The sequence below is a fragment of the Mustela nigripes genome, chromosome 5 (assembly GCF_022355385.1).
Source record: "Mustela nigripes isolate SB6536 chromosome 5, MUSNIG.SB6536, whole genome shotgun sequence".
In the NCBI taxonomy this organism is placed as follows: Eukaryota; Metazoa; Chordata; class Mammalia; order Carnivora; family Mustelidae; genus Mustela; species Mustela nigripes.
This window is the reverse complement of record NC_081561.1, coordinates 3447711-3461310: the sequence shown is the minus strand read 5'-3', so window position 1 is coordinate 3461310 and position 13600 is coordinate 3447711. Positions and strand designations below refer to the sequence as shown.

Genomic DNA, 13600 nt, shown 5'->3' with positions numbered 1-13600 from the left:
TCTTTTAAATGAGAATGTTCTGGAATTTTCAAACAGCAATCCCAGGGGTCATTGCTCAGTGGCACTCCCAGGCTTTTGCCATGAGCCTCTGTCTGTACCCCACACATCACCCCTTTGCCTTTCCCCCCCATTATCTTTCAAGTCTTGCCTATCTGTGGCTTCACTAAAACTATTTCTTTTGGTGGTAGTCCTGTGATAACTCAGATTCCAGTCTTGGCTCCGCCTGAAGATCCACCCAACATCTACCTTTCATTTTGGTTATTGGCAATAATCACAACCAAGGGATTAATATTTGCTTGTTTCTTGTTACTTTGCATTTCCTTATACACCCAGTGAGCCCACTTCTCAGGAGTTGCAGCTGTCATTTCTAAATTCTTTTGACAACTTAAAAAAATTTTTTTATTGTTTATTTATTTGTCTGAAAGAGAGAGAGTGCCATGGGGGGCAGGAGTGGGGAAGAGCAGAGGAAAAGGAGCAAGCAGACTCTGTGCTGAGCACAGAGACCAACGTGGGACTGGATCCCATAACCCTGAGATCATGATTGGAGCTGAAATCAAGAGTCAGATCCTTAGCCAACTGAGCCACCCAGGCGCCTCTCTTTTGCCAACTTTTGCCTCTAATCTCTAGGCAGCACAGCTCTCCTGTATTCTAGGGACCCCTGTGTCCACCTGAATAACCCCCACCCATTCTTCCTTCTCTTCTTGAACCATGTTTCATGAGTCAGGCTAGCGAGTCCCACTTCTGACACAAACTGAGAAACATTTGAGCCAACTGTGAAGTCAGAAGGAACAGTCCCCAAGAATATCTTTACTTCTGACACCAGCCACAAGGTCAGGGATCTCCAAGATCACCCTTAAGTTTGATAGTTCACTAGAAGGACTCACAGAACTTACTGAAAGCTCTTATCTTCACAGTTACAGATTTTTTTTTAATAGGTAACGTCTATCAAAGCTACAGATTAAATTAACCAAGGGAAAGGTACAAAAGCCAGAGTCCAGAGGAAGACTATACACAGAGTTTCTGTTGTCACTCCATGGAGTCAGGACATGTTACTTTTACCGCTATGATGTGTGACAATGTGCATGGAGTATCGCCAACCAGGGAAGCTCATTTGAACTACAGGGTTCAGAGTTTCTGTTGTGTCTCATGTGCATGTTTGTGGATGTCCCAGTGCACACAACCAAACTTCATCATCCCTCTTCATTTGGAGTCTCCCCTGGTCCTAAAGGCGCGTATAGCAGGCATGATCTGTCCGCAGGAAGACTTGGAAGAGGGACTTATACATTCACTAGAAGTGGGCTCAGAGAAGTTTGGGCAGGAAATTCAGACATCCTAGGATATGGGACATGGTCAAAAAGAGGGGTGCAAGCTCTGGGTGCATATGATCTCTTGGTTAGACAAATGTCTCCCAGCGGGAGGGGCATTCAAAAAGAAAGAGAGAAGAATGCCTATAGTTGGAATAGATTCTGTTATTGAGGATCTAGTATCTATTACTGAGCTAATCATATGAGCCCATAGAAGATCTTCAGGTGGACTGCCTGCTTTTCTCCCCATAGCTGTATTCTCCCCTCTGACTTCAGTTTTGCAGGCACTAGTTGATCCAAAAGGCTTACAAAAGCATGTTACATCTACAAGCCTGAAGGTGGAATCCCAGCCCCAGAGAGGCTTTACCTTTGTTCCTTGCCAGGTTACTAGGAAGCCTTAGAAAAAGAGGCTAGGGGGTTAGAGGACTCTCAGAGGGCTTGATTGGTACAGCAGATCACATGTGGGCAATCTTTGTGCCTGGAGCTGTGATTATGTGAGCCATTCAGAAAGTCTAGCAGAACATCTCCATTTTCTATGTTCTGCCTCAGGACATGACCAGAACTATGGACAGTGTTACCAAAGACCCAACACTATCACAGAGAACTATGGAGAACCCCAGTGAAATAGACCTTAACAGGTGTCTGGCATTGGCCATGATTCTGGCTTCCCAAAGGAGCAGAAGTAACCACTGTGCATGAGTTCCCACAAATGTCTATGCCACCACCAGAAATATTTACTGCACATCAGGAAATCCATCAAATTGCCACCATCCTCTTCATTTCTTCCATTAAGTATGCTTGAAGACCAACATCTCAGAACCTGCTCAAAAAACTCCCTTACAAACTCCGAATTGTGGTTTACTCCCTAATTTAACCCTCAGTCATTATTCTTTTTAGTATTTTCCCAAGTATACTTCTTATGACCACCCCTGATTTTGAAGACTTCTAACACCTACCTGTCAGTATAGGGACATGCCCAGCCGATGATAACAGCTAGTCCTTCAGAGCCAACAGTGGGAGTCATCCCACTCCTGATAACTAATTGAACCAACACCAACCTCACAAGACCATTATTCCATCCCCCACAGCATTTAATAGCATATGGTAGCTCTGAAACAATGAAGGCTGTTCACAATTGCCCATTTCTTACCCTCTGCTTTGCTTCACCCAAATGTAGGCAGGTTTTCCCCCACCCACAGCCCATAAATTTTGGCTTGCACCAAGTTTAAACAAGCATACCGGTGAACTTGTTGTCCCCTTAACAGTTCAGTTTGAGAATCTGCTGACTATGGAGAAAAAATATTCTGGCTGGGCAACCTGATTATGCACCTACAGCCCCACGTCTCTTTCCCTTCTCATCCATACAATCCCTGCCAGTCCTGACCATTTCTGCCTGTAAAGGTCTGTTCTGATTGATGTCTGATGCTTGCAGATTTCTCAGATCAGAACGGTAGATAATTTCCCTAATATGAGCACCATCGACATGATGAGACATCATGTCGGAGTCTGGCTTCCTGTCTGAGAGGCGGCAGGTGACGTCCTGGCGCTGGGACTGCCGACCACAGTGGGTGAGGCAGGAGCCAGCCTGGTGCAGGGGTGTGGGCGGGCCCCTGGACAAGGACGTGGTCTCTTTCACAACCGCCATATTGCCCACCCCGACCTCCCCGCCCCCTTTCCTGCTACTAATTCACAATGAAGCCTGTGCCTCACCGTGCCCAGCTCTACCCACTGTCCCCGGTGGGGATCCCAGACTGCTCCAACCTGTCCTTCCCCACCCACCCCTGCCCCTGGGTAGGGGCGGCAGACTTTGTGGATGTCAGTGGTCTAAAACCGCTCTGCCTGGAGGGCTGGGTGGGGTTTGCACCAGGAGACCTGGATCCCTGGAGGCAGTCGAGGGGCGGGGTCCAAGTGGTCCTGGATCCTCCCAGGACCCACCCATCAGCTGGGATGTTGTGACATTCACCCTGCCTGGGGCTGCTGGCCTCCCCAGCATCCATGGCTTTTGGAGGAGGGCAGCTGCTGTGCCCACCCTCCGCGCCCTTCCCAGCTTTTCAGTCTGTCGCCATCCTATGGCCAGTGCTCTGCGGATTTCCAAGCCCCTCTGCAGCAGCCCCTGGAGGAATGGGGGTGCAGCTCTAGGACTCCTTCACTGGCTGACCACAGTGGCCGCTGTTCCAAGGACAAGAGAGGGAGAGAAGGGCCATCCCTACTGAGGTTTAGGATGTCAGCCCATCATGTGATTTTTTTTTTCTTTCTCCCCAGTTTTGGGAGGTGATCAGTGATGAGCATGGGATCGACCCCACTGGCAGTTACCATGGAGACAGTGACTTGCAGCTGGAGAGAATCAACGTGTACTACAATGAAGCTGCTGGTGATTATTTGAATGTTTTTGCCCAGTCAAGCTTGCTTTGCATACTGTGGCAGACAGAATGGATGAGGAACAGATAAATGACAAAGAGATGCTTCTTGCATTCGTTTTAAATGTCAACTGCTAAAAACGACACGTTAGATAGTTCCTCACGACTCCTGCATGTTGGCCATGACTAAGCATGCCATTATCCCCTCTTCTGAGGCAGAAAAGCACCTCTGTTTGCTCACTTTTGTGTCAGATGCTAGACTTTTCTTTAATGATACTGCTGTGAAAGGCGCATAGGCACAGCCTTGTCTGTGATGCCTTTGCAGCTGCACATCTAAGTCCGCCTCTGTTCCCCACAGGTAACAAGTATGTCCCCCGGGCCATCCTGGTGGACCTGGAGCCGGGCACCATGAACTCCGTCAGGTCTGGGCCATTCGGCCAGATCTTTAGGCCGGACAACTTTGTCTTCCGTATGTAGTCGTGATCAGTGGCAGCTGGCTCAGTGAGTCTCCCTTCTCAGCACTGTGCAAATTACCACTCTTAGGGTTGAATGCCAAGATGGAGACTGTGTGTCCACAGGGAACCCTGAGTCCTGGCCTGATTCCACCAAATCCTGGGTCAGCCCCTTCTCTGGCCCCTCTCTGGGCAACTCAAGGAAGAGTGTCAGCCTGTAGAGGGCCCATATACCCATATACCCATATGCCCATATGCCCATATGCCCCCCACTGCAGAGGAGCCTGTGACCTGTGAAGAATACAGAGCAGTGGCTAACCTTGCAGCAGGAGTTAATGGGCTTCTGGTGACGTCAGAGGACCAGGGCCTGCAGGTAACCATGTCAGGAAGCCAAAGGCCAAAGACACAGGTTATGACCAGAGTGGGGCCAGCGGCTTGGAGCCCATCTTCTCTTTGGATCATAATGTGCCTTTGCCCTCGCCCATTCATTTTATCTACTTTAGATCTGTTAAACACTGAATGCAGACCTGTGCAAATGAGTCATGAACACAGTGCCTTTAGCAATCCCCTAAAGGGGCCAAAGCTCCCCCAGGTGAAACGTCCCTCCCTACAATCTAAACACTAATAAGAGGAAGAGGCAGGGTGAGAGGGTTCTCAGCAGCTCCCCAACAGAACGAGGACAGCCTCACATGAGTCATCAGCAGGACAAGGCTGCCCAGAAGCTGATGAGGTCAGGGCTGCATTCATAGCTCGCAATCAAGACCATCGAACTAGTTCTGAACTCAATATCCTGTTTCATGGGGCTGTGGGTTGGGAGTCCAGGAAGGGACTGGAAATTTTAACTAGTGAAGCAACACCTCAGGAGTATGGAAATTATAGGCATCTGCAGAGGATACTGAAGACAGACATTTTTAACCAAGGAACCAAACGGGGACCAATGGCTGAAGGGTATGTGTCAATAGATATGAAGGAACTTTCTAAGTAATGTCTTTATAACAGATGCTGTCGGTACTTGCCCATGTTCCTGGGACTCCCTAGTCCCTTCTTTCTAGACTCCCTGCTGTGTGTCCTACCCATCATGCCCCCTTTGGAAGGAGGACTACCGAAGGGCAGACAAGGGGCTAAATTGCTTAGCTTCCCTGGCTTTTGGTGGGACCACTCTGGGTGATGGTCATCCTCGTCCCTTACAGGGAGCTCTATGCCCACCCCAGCACCTGCTTGCAAATGCAATCTAGGGACTTTCCCTTCCTGGCTCAATTCCTACTACCCTCCACCTGCTTCTTGGGGTAAAGTTCACTCAAACCCTTGTCTCAGGCTGGCTTCTGGGGGACTGACCTGAGACACTCACCAAAAAGGAGATGCTATCGTTTTTCATTGCTATGTACCAAGTTACCACAAACTCAGTGGCTTAAAGTGTCACAGTTGTCTTACAGTTTCTGTGGTCATGAGTCGCGGGTCTCCTGCTCGTGTCCTCAACTGACCACCCTGAGCTGCTCCATCTGGAGCCCAGGGCCTTCTTCCATGGCCCTCGGGTGGTTGGCAGAATCCAGTTCCCCGTGGTCGTAGGTCTGAGTTTCCTGTTTGCTTGCTGGCCTGTGATCAGAGGCCATTCTCTGCTCCGCAAGACTGCCTGCTGTTCCCTGCACATGGCCCTCTCCACAACAGGCTAGCTGCTCCTTCAAGGCCAGCAGGAGAGTGTCTCTACTGCTTTGAAATTCTGATGTCCTCTTCTGTCACCAGCCAGAAAGAAATTCTCTGCTCTAAAAGCACTCATCGGATTCTAGGAGGCCCACCCCCATAATCTCCCTATTTTAAGGCTAACGCACTTGGAATCTTAGTTATATCTGCAAAATCCCTTCACCGGGGTACCTATATGAGTGTTAGAACAACTGGGAAAATTATGTGCACACCAGGGCTGGGTGGCTCCCAGGGCTGTGTTAGAATTCTGCAGACCACGAATGGGCCGTTTGGGGGAATTGAAAACACGTGGTCTTTGAAATGGGTTCCAACATCTGAACCTATGTTCACAGACTGAGTGATGTTTCTATTTACTAGCTGTATGGCCTTGGGCAAGTATTCAATCTCTCCAAGCCTTAGCTTCTTTTTCCAAACAAATGGTTCTAATAGTATCTACTTCAGAGGGTCAAGGTAAGGGTTAAATGAAGTAACCACTAGAAAGTACTTGTCACACAACAGTACAACAGTGGATGTTGTAATGAGTGTCCCCTTAACGAAGGTGTTCAAGGATAGACTGTATGACTTCTTGTTCGGAATTCTGCAGGAGAGGGGGAACCAAGATAGATAGATTTTGGAATATTTTTTAACTTTAGTATATGTGATTTTCAGGTCCCTTTTGACCAGGTCCCTTTGGAAATCTATGGATCTACGTGAATATTCTTGGAAGAATTAATATACGCATCAAAATAAGGCCTTAATTGACTAGTATTAAATCATTTCTTTGGTACAGAATTTCAGAAGGGGATGGAGCCCATGTGCTCAAATTTGGGAAAGAGTAGCAAGAAGTGGAGAAAGAATCAAAAGAGAAACCTAATCCCTCTTATAATTTGCCTTAGAACTAGTTCCAATTCGGTAAGTTATATTTGCAACTGCAGGCGGCTACCGTGGAAATTTCTATCTTGGGCTCAGAGTAGCAACATGAGATTTTTTGCGGCAGCCCTGCAGGTCGAGAGCCCATTCTTTCTTCTCACATGCACTTCCCTGTTTCCCTGTCTGGGTTTCCCATCACTTCCTTTCGGCTCCAGCTACAGACTGGACTGCAGGTTCTGGTCCCAGCATTATGCCGTCAGACTTGACAGTTCATTTGTTGACTTATCTCCTGGTCTTGCCAGGCCCTTTCCCTCTCTTACTGTTCCTGTATTCAGCCTATGGGGGGCTCTCCCACTGCGGAGACTCTCCACCGCGGCCCGATTTTCAGCTTCCTTGCTCTGCTATCAATATTGGTATCTCAATGGGATCCAGATGCCTCATTAATTGCAAAACTATCCAACCTTAGAAGCCATCTGTGAGGGGCACCTGGGTGTCTCAGTGGGTTAAGCCTCTGCCTTCAGCTGAGGTCATGATCTCGGGGTCCTGGGATCGAGCCCCGCATCAGGCTCTTTGCTCAGCAGGGAACCTGCTTCCTCCTCTCTCTCTCTCTGGCTGCCTCTCTGTCGACTTGTGATCTCTGTCTGTCAAATAAATAAATAAATAAATAAAATCTTAACAACAACAACAACAAAGAAGTCATCTGTGAATCAGTACAGTATTCCCTGAGTTAACAAAAATTTGACTTTGAAACACCCAATACATAGGAATTTCTGGTTACACATTGCTTCTCATCCTACAACTCACCAAAGGGCTTACCTTCCCCTCTTTCCCCACACCCCCCACAACTAAGCTACCCTTGGCCAGTGCGCCCCCTGCCAACCAGTGAGGGGAAATGACTGGTCAAGGATCACACATCCTTATTTTCACCAAGGTCGTTGTGCACCAACATGTCCCTTCCTCCCTCCCTCCCTCCCTTCCTTCCTTTCTTTCTCTTTCTTTCTTTCCCTTTCTTTCTTCCTTCCTTTTTAGTTTGCTTGCTTTTCTTGCTTCTCTTGCTTTTCTTTTTTCCTCCCTCTCACTCTTTCTCTCTTTCTAAGATTTTACTTATATATTTGAGAAACAGCAAAAGCAAGAGAGATCACAGAAGGAGAGGAAGAAGCAGAGTCACCACTGAGCAAGGATTTGGACACAGGGCTCCATCCAAGGACCTTGAGGTCATGATCTGCGCCAAAGGCAGGCGTTTAACCAACTGATGCCCCTTCCTCCCTTTCCTCTATCAATGTTCACAACTCTGTTAGATCTCTCTCAGAGGATGCCTTTTCGAACATATTTTTCCTCCATATTCTTTAATCTCCTTCTTTCTTCTAGCTATCAAAACAAACCCTAATTATTTCTTTGTAAATAATCAGTTATTTACAGAAGATAATCTATTTTGTAAAACGTTTACACTAATTGTAATTTATGTTATAATATAGAAGTTAAATTGCATTTGATTAATTGATATGCTATGTTTGATAGACATGTCTTTGAACATTTACTAATTTTACTACTGCAGTTTTCTTTTCATATTCACATTTTGGAGTTTTATCTCCCCCCACATTCATCTCAAACATTTTCTCAGGTCTTGAAAACTAGTAAGTGCAATGCTTATAGGGGTAAAATAGTAAAATGGGTAAAATCGGCCTTGCTGGGGAGATTAAAAGAGTGGAAATAAATATTCCTTGTAATTATGAAAAACCAAAGAATATTGGCAGCATGTTATCCAGAAATTTGGTACAGTCAAATACTAAATTTAACAAACCTAATCTACCACATATTTGAAATGCAGGCTATTACTATTTTTGTGCTACATGACAACTAGACATAAAGAATACTGATTACAAGAACATACAATGGGGAAAAGACAGTCTCTTCAATAAATGGTGTGGGGAAAACCATAACAGAGTAAAACTGGACCACTGTTTAATAGCACACACAAAAATAAACTCAAAATGGATTAAAGACTTACATGTGAGACTGAAACCGGAAAGGGAGCAAAGGCAGCAATTTCTCTGATATCAGCTGCAAAAATATTTTCTAGAAATGTTTCCTGAGGCAAGAGAAAAAAAAGCAAAAATAAACCATTGGGACTACATCAAATTAAAAAGCTTCTGCACAGTGAAGGAAATAGCAAAACCAAAAGACAACCTACTGAATGGGAGAAGATATTTGCAGATATCCGATAAAGGGTTAATATTTGTAACATATAAAGAACTTATAAAACTCAACACCCAAAAAAATCCAATTAGAATATGGACAGAGGACTTGAATAGACATTTTGCCAAAGAAGACATCCAAATGGCCAGAAGACACATGAAAAGATGCTCAACATGACTCATCCTCAGATAAATGCAAATCAAAACCATAATGACCTATCCCCTCACACCTGTCAGGATGGCAAAAAGCAACAAGACAAGAAACAACAAATGTTGGCAAAGATGTGGAGAAAAAGGAACCCTCATGCATTGCTGGTGAGAATGTAAATTGGTGCAGCCACTGTGGAAAACAGTAGGAAGGATCCTCAAAAAATTCAAAATAAAATTATGATACGACCCAATAACTCCAATACTAGGTATTTATCCAAAGAAAATGAAAACACTGGTCTTCCCTGTTTATTACAGAATTACTTACAACAGCCAAGATACAGAAGCAATCTGAGGGTTCATAGAAGAATGCATAAGGAAGATGTGGCATGTGAGCGTGCGCGTGCACGAGCATGTGCGCGCGCGCACACACACACACACAGGCTTCCAGTAAAAATAAAATAAAGCAAAACTGATTACAAATAAATGACCATATTTCTGTACAGACAAATTAAGCACTTCTGGCACTTAGTTGGGAAAAAAGAGGGCAGCAGGAATGAGAAACAATTTCAGGGTTTCTCTGAAGAGTCCCAGCTATATAATGTAGCAGACCCCAGCAGGCTGTAGTTTTCCACAATTTAGATGAGCTCGATCCAATAAACACGTGGCAAAAATGTACCTCAGTAGTATTTTACAGCTAAAAAATAGGCACTTCATACATTGAGTGCATTTCCCCTCACCCTGGGTATTTAATGAGTGGTGGTGGTTGTTGCTCTTAGTGCCAAGCCCGTTCTCGAGCAAGCTGGGCAGACCATGCTGGTGGTGGGCAGAGAAGGGGTGGCTCCTACATTATGGGCTAAAACACTGGCAGTCTGGGGCGGGGCACTGAGAATGCACGGGACAAGTTCCTGTGCAACAGGAACTTGCAGCAACTCCTGCCACTCCCCACCGGCCACCATTGGAAGCCTCTCCCCAGCACACTTGGGGCAGAAGGCAGAATTATTAGGCTCTGCACAACCTAATGGCTTTCTCACCACCAGGAGGAAAATGCTGACGTCAACCTTTCCGTAACCGCCACTCGCCTTGACAGTGAAAGAGAGCATCACTTGAGCCCTGGAGCTTCCAAGAAAATGACTCACACCTTTTGTGCACCTCGCTTGGCCTCAAGGGAGTCCGTGTGGTTGGCCTCACCCAGATTCTTTGCAACTCAGATTTGAGGGTGAAAAAAACCTATATTCAGAAAATAGGTAGCAAGGAAACCAGAAAGTTGGAAAGTGATGGGAATTGGGCTCTCTTGGGTTCCACGCCTCCTCCAGGAGCTGGTCCAGTCCCGTGGGGGTGCTCAGGTCCGACTTTCTGGCAGAGTGTGGCGACATCCACCGACCTGCAGACCCTTGGGACTGGGAGGGGGAGAGAGAGCATCCAAACAGAGTCTCAGCTCACTGCCTGCTCAGTTCTTCTACATGTTTTTTTCTACAGTAGTGCTTTTCCTTGCTAAATTAATCTCAGGGATGAAGGGTCGGGATTATAATATGAAGGTGTGTACACCATATGATGAGGTATAAAGGAGGGAGTATCACAGAGAAAGAGACATTGGAGTTGAGACCGGATTTGTGGAGAGGAGCTCCCCCAGAAGGAAGGAAGGAAGGAAGGGAGGGAGGAAGGAAGGAAGGAAATAATAATACTAATTTCAATAGCTAAGATTAATGAAACACTTACTACAGAGCAGGTGGTATTCTAAGTGTTTTCACGTATCTATTCATCCAGTCCTTGTAGCAACTCTAGGACGTAGGTGCTATTATTATTACCATTTTACAGATGAAGCAATTGAGACATAAGTAACTTCCTCTCATTCACACAGCTAGTAAGTGTCAGAATCAGGATTTGCACCCACTCCATCCACGGCCTGTGCTCTTAACTCCATCCAGCGAATGTGGGAGTGGGCTGAATGGGGGGACATTCATTCTGGTCATGTGAACAGCCTTGGCTGTATGAAGCATTTGTTTAGAGAATATGGTACATTCCAAATGCTCTGGATTATAGGGAAAATGATAGCAGTTGGGACAAGGTTACACATGTTTGAAAATTTAATGGCATAAGAAAATGCAGTATTTCTTCATTTTTTAATGTCCAAGGCAAACGTAATTGAAATGATGGTAAAAAAGAACAAACAAAAACATCCAAATGACCAGGAAAAGGAAGAAGAAAAGAAGGTAATGCATCAAACATAAACAGTGAAAAAAAGTACATACAGGGAAGAGTAGAAAGACATATTTATGCTCTTTGGTATTTTCTAAAGTTTCTGATTTCATAGTCAGAAAATATATATATATATATATATATAAAATAAATTTTATTACCATAATAAAATATGTATGTATATATAATGTGTGTGTATAATACACACACACACACAATTTGTTGTTTTCAATTTTGAAAGGCCCAGATTGACAATTCTGGTAAAAATAACACATACTGGGACATGAAACATTCCAGAAGGGGGCTGAAAAACATTACCATATATTACTCCAAATTATTATTCTCTGGTGCAAAAATTTACAAACTATAACTTAGTGGAATTGATATTTTCAAAGTAAGTGAAATTGGGGTTCAGACTGTACTTTAAGCAGTCTTTTTAAAAAAGAAAGCATTTTAATGCTTTAAATAAAATTCCTTCATCTTCATGAAGAGATGCTTTTATTAAAAGCTTGAAAATGTTTGCTCACAGTCGAAGGAGCAGGCAGGACTGTTCTAAAAGAACTTCACAGGAAAGAAAAATTGAGGTGCTTTGCCCGCTGGACCCTCTTTGGGGGCACAAATAGGTTGGGAGACTGTTCCAGAATAATTCAAGCAACTTGATTGCTGGAATGGTTCCTGGGTTTTCATCATTCTACCTACTGATACTTTCAAAATGTCAGGATCCCAGTGAAATTTCTTTGAACCTGATTGCACATGTCCCATTAGAAAGGGCATCCCAGAGGGCACTTTCGCTAGAATCCTCTCACAGATGGCAGGAGATGAAGGGCAGACAGAGCGAAAAGGAAGATCCTGAGTCCGTCTATAAAATGCAGGCAAGGCCCAGCCTTCTACCGGGAATTCACTCCTTTCCTTTATGGTCTGAATTTTGTCATCATCACCCCAAAGTGCCTTCTGGGAAGGGAGGGCTCACACACGTGATGCCAGTGACATCAGGTCCAAAGCAGGAAATGACATGTGGCTGGAGGATGTTGGGGCCCCTCCCCCTGGCCACCCTGCCAGGATAGCTGCTCCTTTTTGGACAGGCGTGCAGGGGGTGTGTGTGGGGGGGTGGGGACCACCTTTCCCCAAAGCTTGCCAAAAGCCTATTCTAGGGGAGGGGAGGATCCGCCGGCCCCATTCCCTCCTATTCTCTCCCACCCCAGGTGCTGTGCCCCAGAGCATTGCTGTGTGACAGCGGGCTGGTGCTGGCAGAGCCCACATGGAGTGGAGTAGGAGCTCACAGCCGTCGGATGAGTCACCTTAGGCTGGGCAGGCATTATTTAAAATCTGCCTGTGTGCCTCTTTGATTATATTCCAACAGACAACAGGGTGGGTACTGGGGGAGGAGTGAGCAGATGAGAAAGCAGGTTGGTGCAGACTGGAAGGCAGGAGGAGGCAGCCATGGCAAGGACATCTGCTGCCTGTAAGCCCTGGGTGGGCCTCCTGTCCCCGGGCCTGCTGTAATCAATGCCATCATTGATTTATTGACTGCGTGTGTACCGAATGTCCAGTTCACAGACATGTCTCTCAGGCTCACCGCATAACAAAACCAGATTTCCATGTTTCAGATGTGCTAACAGAGCCTCAGAGAGGGTAAGTGACTTGCTTAAGGACCCAAATAGAACAAAGCAGAGTGGGCACCATCCATGAAGGGGATCTTTTCCTTCCACAGGTAGGGAAATGCCCGCCTAATATCCTAATATCATCCCTTCCAGGTCGTATCTTCTGCGCCTGTTTGGTCCCAAATCCCCATCTTGAAGGAAACAACAAAGACTAAGAAGCAATTACCTCCAGAAAATCTTTATGGCATGCATGCTATGTTATCCGTGAAGTCACCTGGAGCAGGGCCATTCTCTGGAGAGCAACTAGAAGGCTCCAGCTGCTATGAACAGCCCAAGAAATAGGAACTGGAGGTAGAGATGGGGAGAGGGTGGAGGCCCAAGCACTCGCAACATGGGAGCAGCATCAGTGGGATGGACTGGGGGCCCAGCTGTATGGGGAGGGGAGAGAAGAGGAGAGAGCCAGGAAACCTTACCCATCCCGGAGCACGCCCCCACTCCCTGCTGAGACAGGGAATCAGGCACCTGACCAGAGCTGAAAGGACCCCAATGGACTGGTTCCCTTAAGCTGGCGTGATGAAGCCATGACTTTGCCCACCTCCGACAGCATCACCTTTGGGTTTATGGGGGCACTTTTGCTCCATAAACTTGACCTGCTTTCATAGAGAGCTTCTCATTTCCTACTCACAAAGCTGGCTGCAGGGCACCTATAATTATCATCATTTTATAGTTGGAGAAACTGGCCCCAGAGAGGAAAAGGAGTATGTGAAGCAAACAAAAACAGTCCCCGGGTCCCCGCTC

At 46.1% G+C, this 13600-nt stretch overlaps 1 protein-coding gene across 1 annotated transcript; it reads left to right on the top strand.

The window, feature by feature from the left end:
* Window positions 1-2800: 2800 nt before the first annotated feature.
* On the top strand, window positions 2801-4138 carry LOC132018519 (tubulin beta-4B chain-like). Its single transcript, XM_059401493.1, has 3 exons — window positions 2801-2872; window positions 3525-3675; window positions 4020-4138. The coding sequence occupies exons 1-3, from the start codon at window positions 2801-2803 to the stop codon at window positions 4136-4138; spliced, it is 342 nt and encodes a 113-aa protein (XP_059257476.1).
* Window positions 4139-13600: the final 9462 nt, after the last annotated feature.

Bases quoted from the DNA above. Each gene is read 5' to 3' on its own strand.
- LOC132018519 (XM_059401493.1), top strand. From the start codon at position 2,801: ATGTCGGAGTCTGGCTTCCTGTCTGAGAGGCGGCAGGTGACGTCCTGG. The intron at 2,873-3,524 runs GTGAGGCAGGAG...ACTGAGGTTTAG, and splicing joins GGGACTGCCGACCACAGTGG to GATGTCAGCCCATCATGTGA. The intron at 3,676-4,019 runs GTGATTATTTGA...TGTTCCCCACAG, and splicing joins GTACTACAATGAAGCTGCTG to GTAACAAGTATGTCCCCCGG.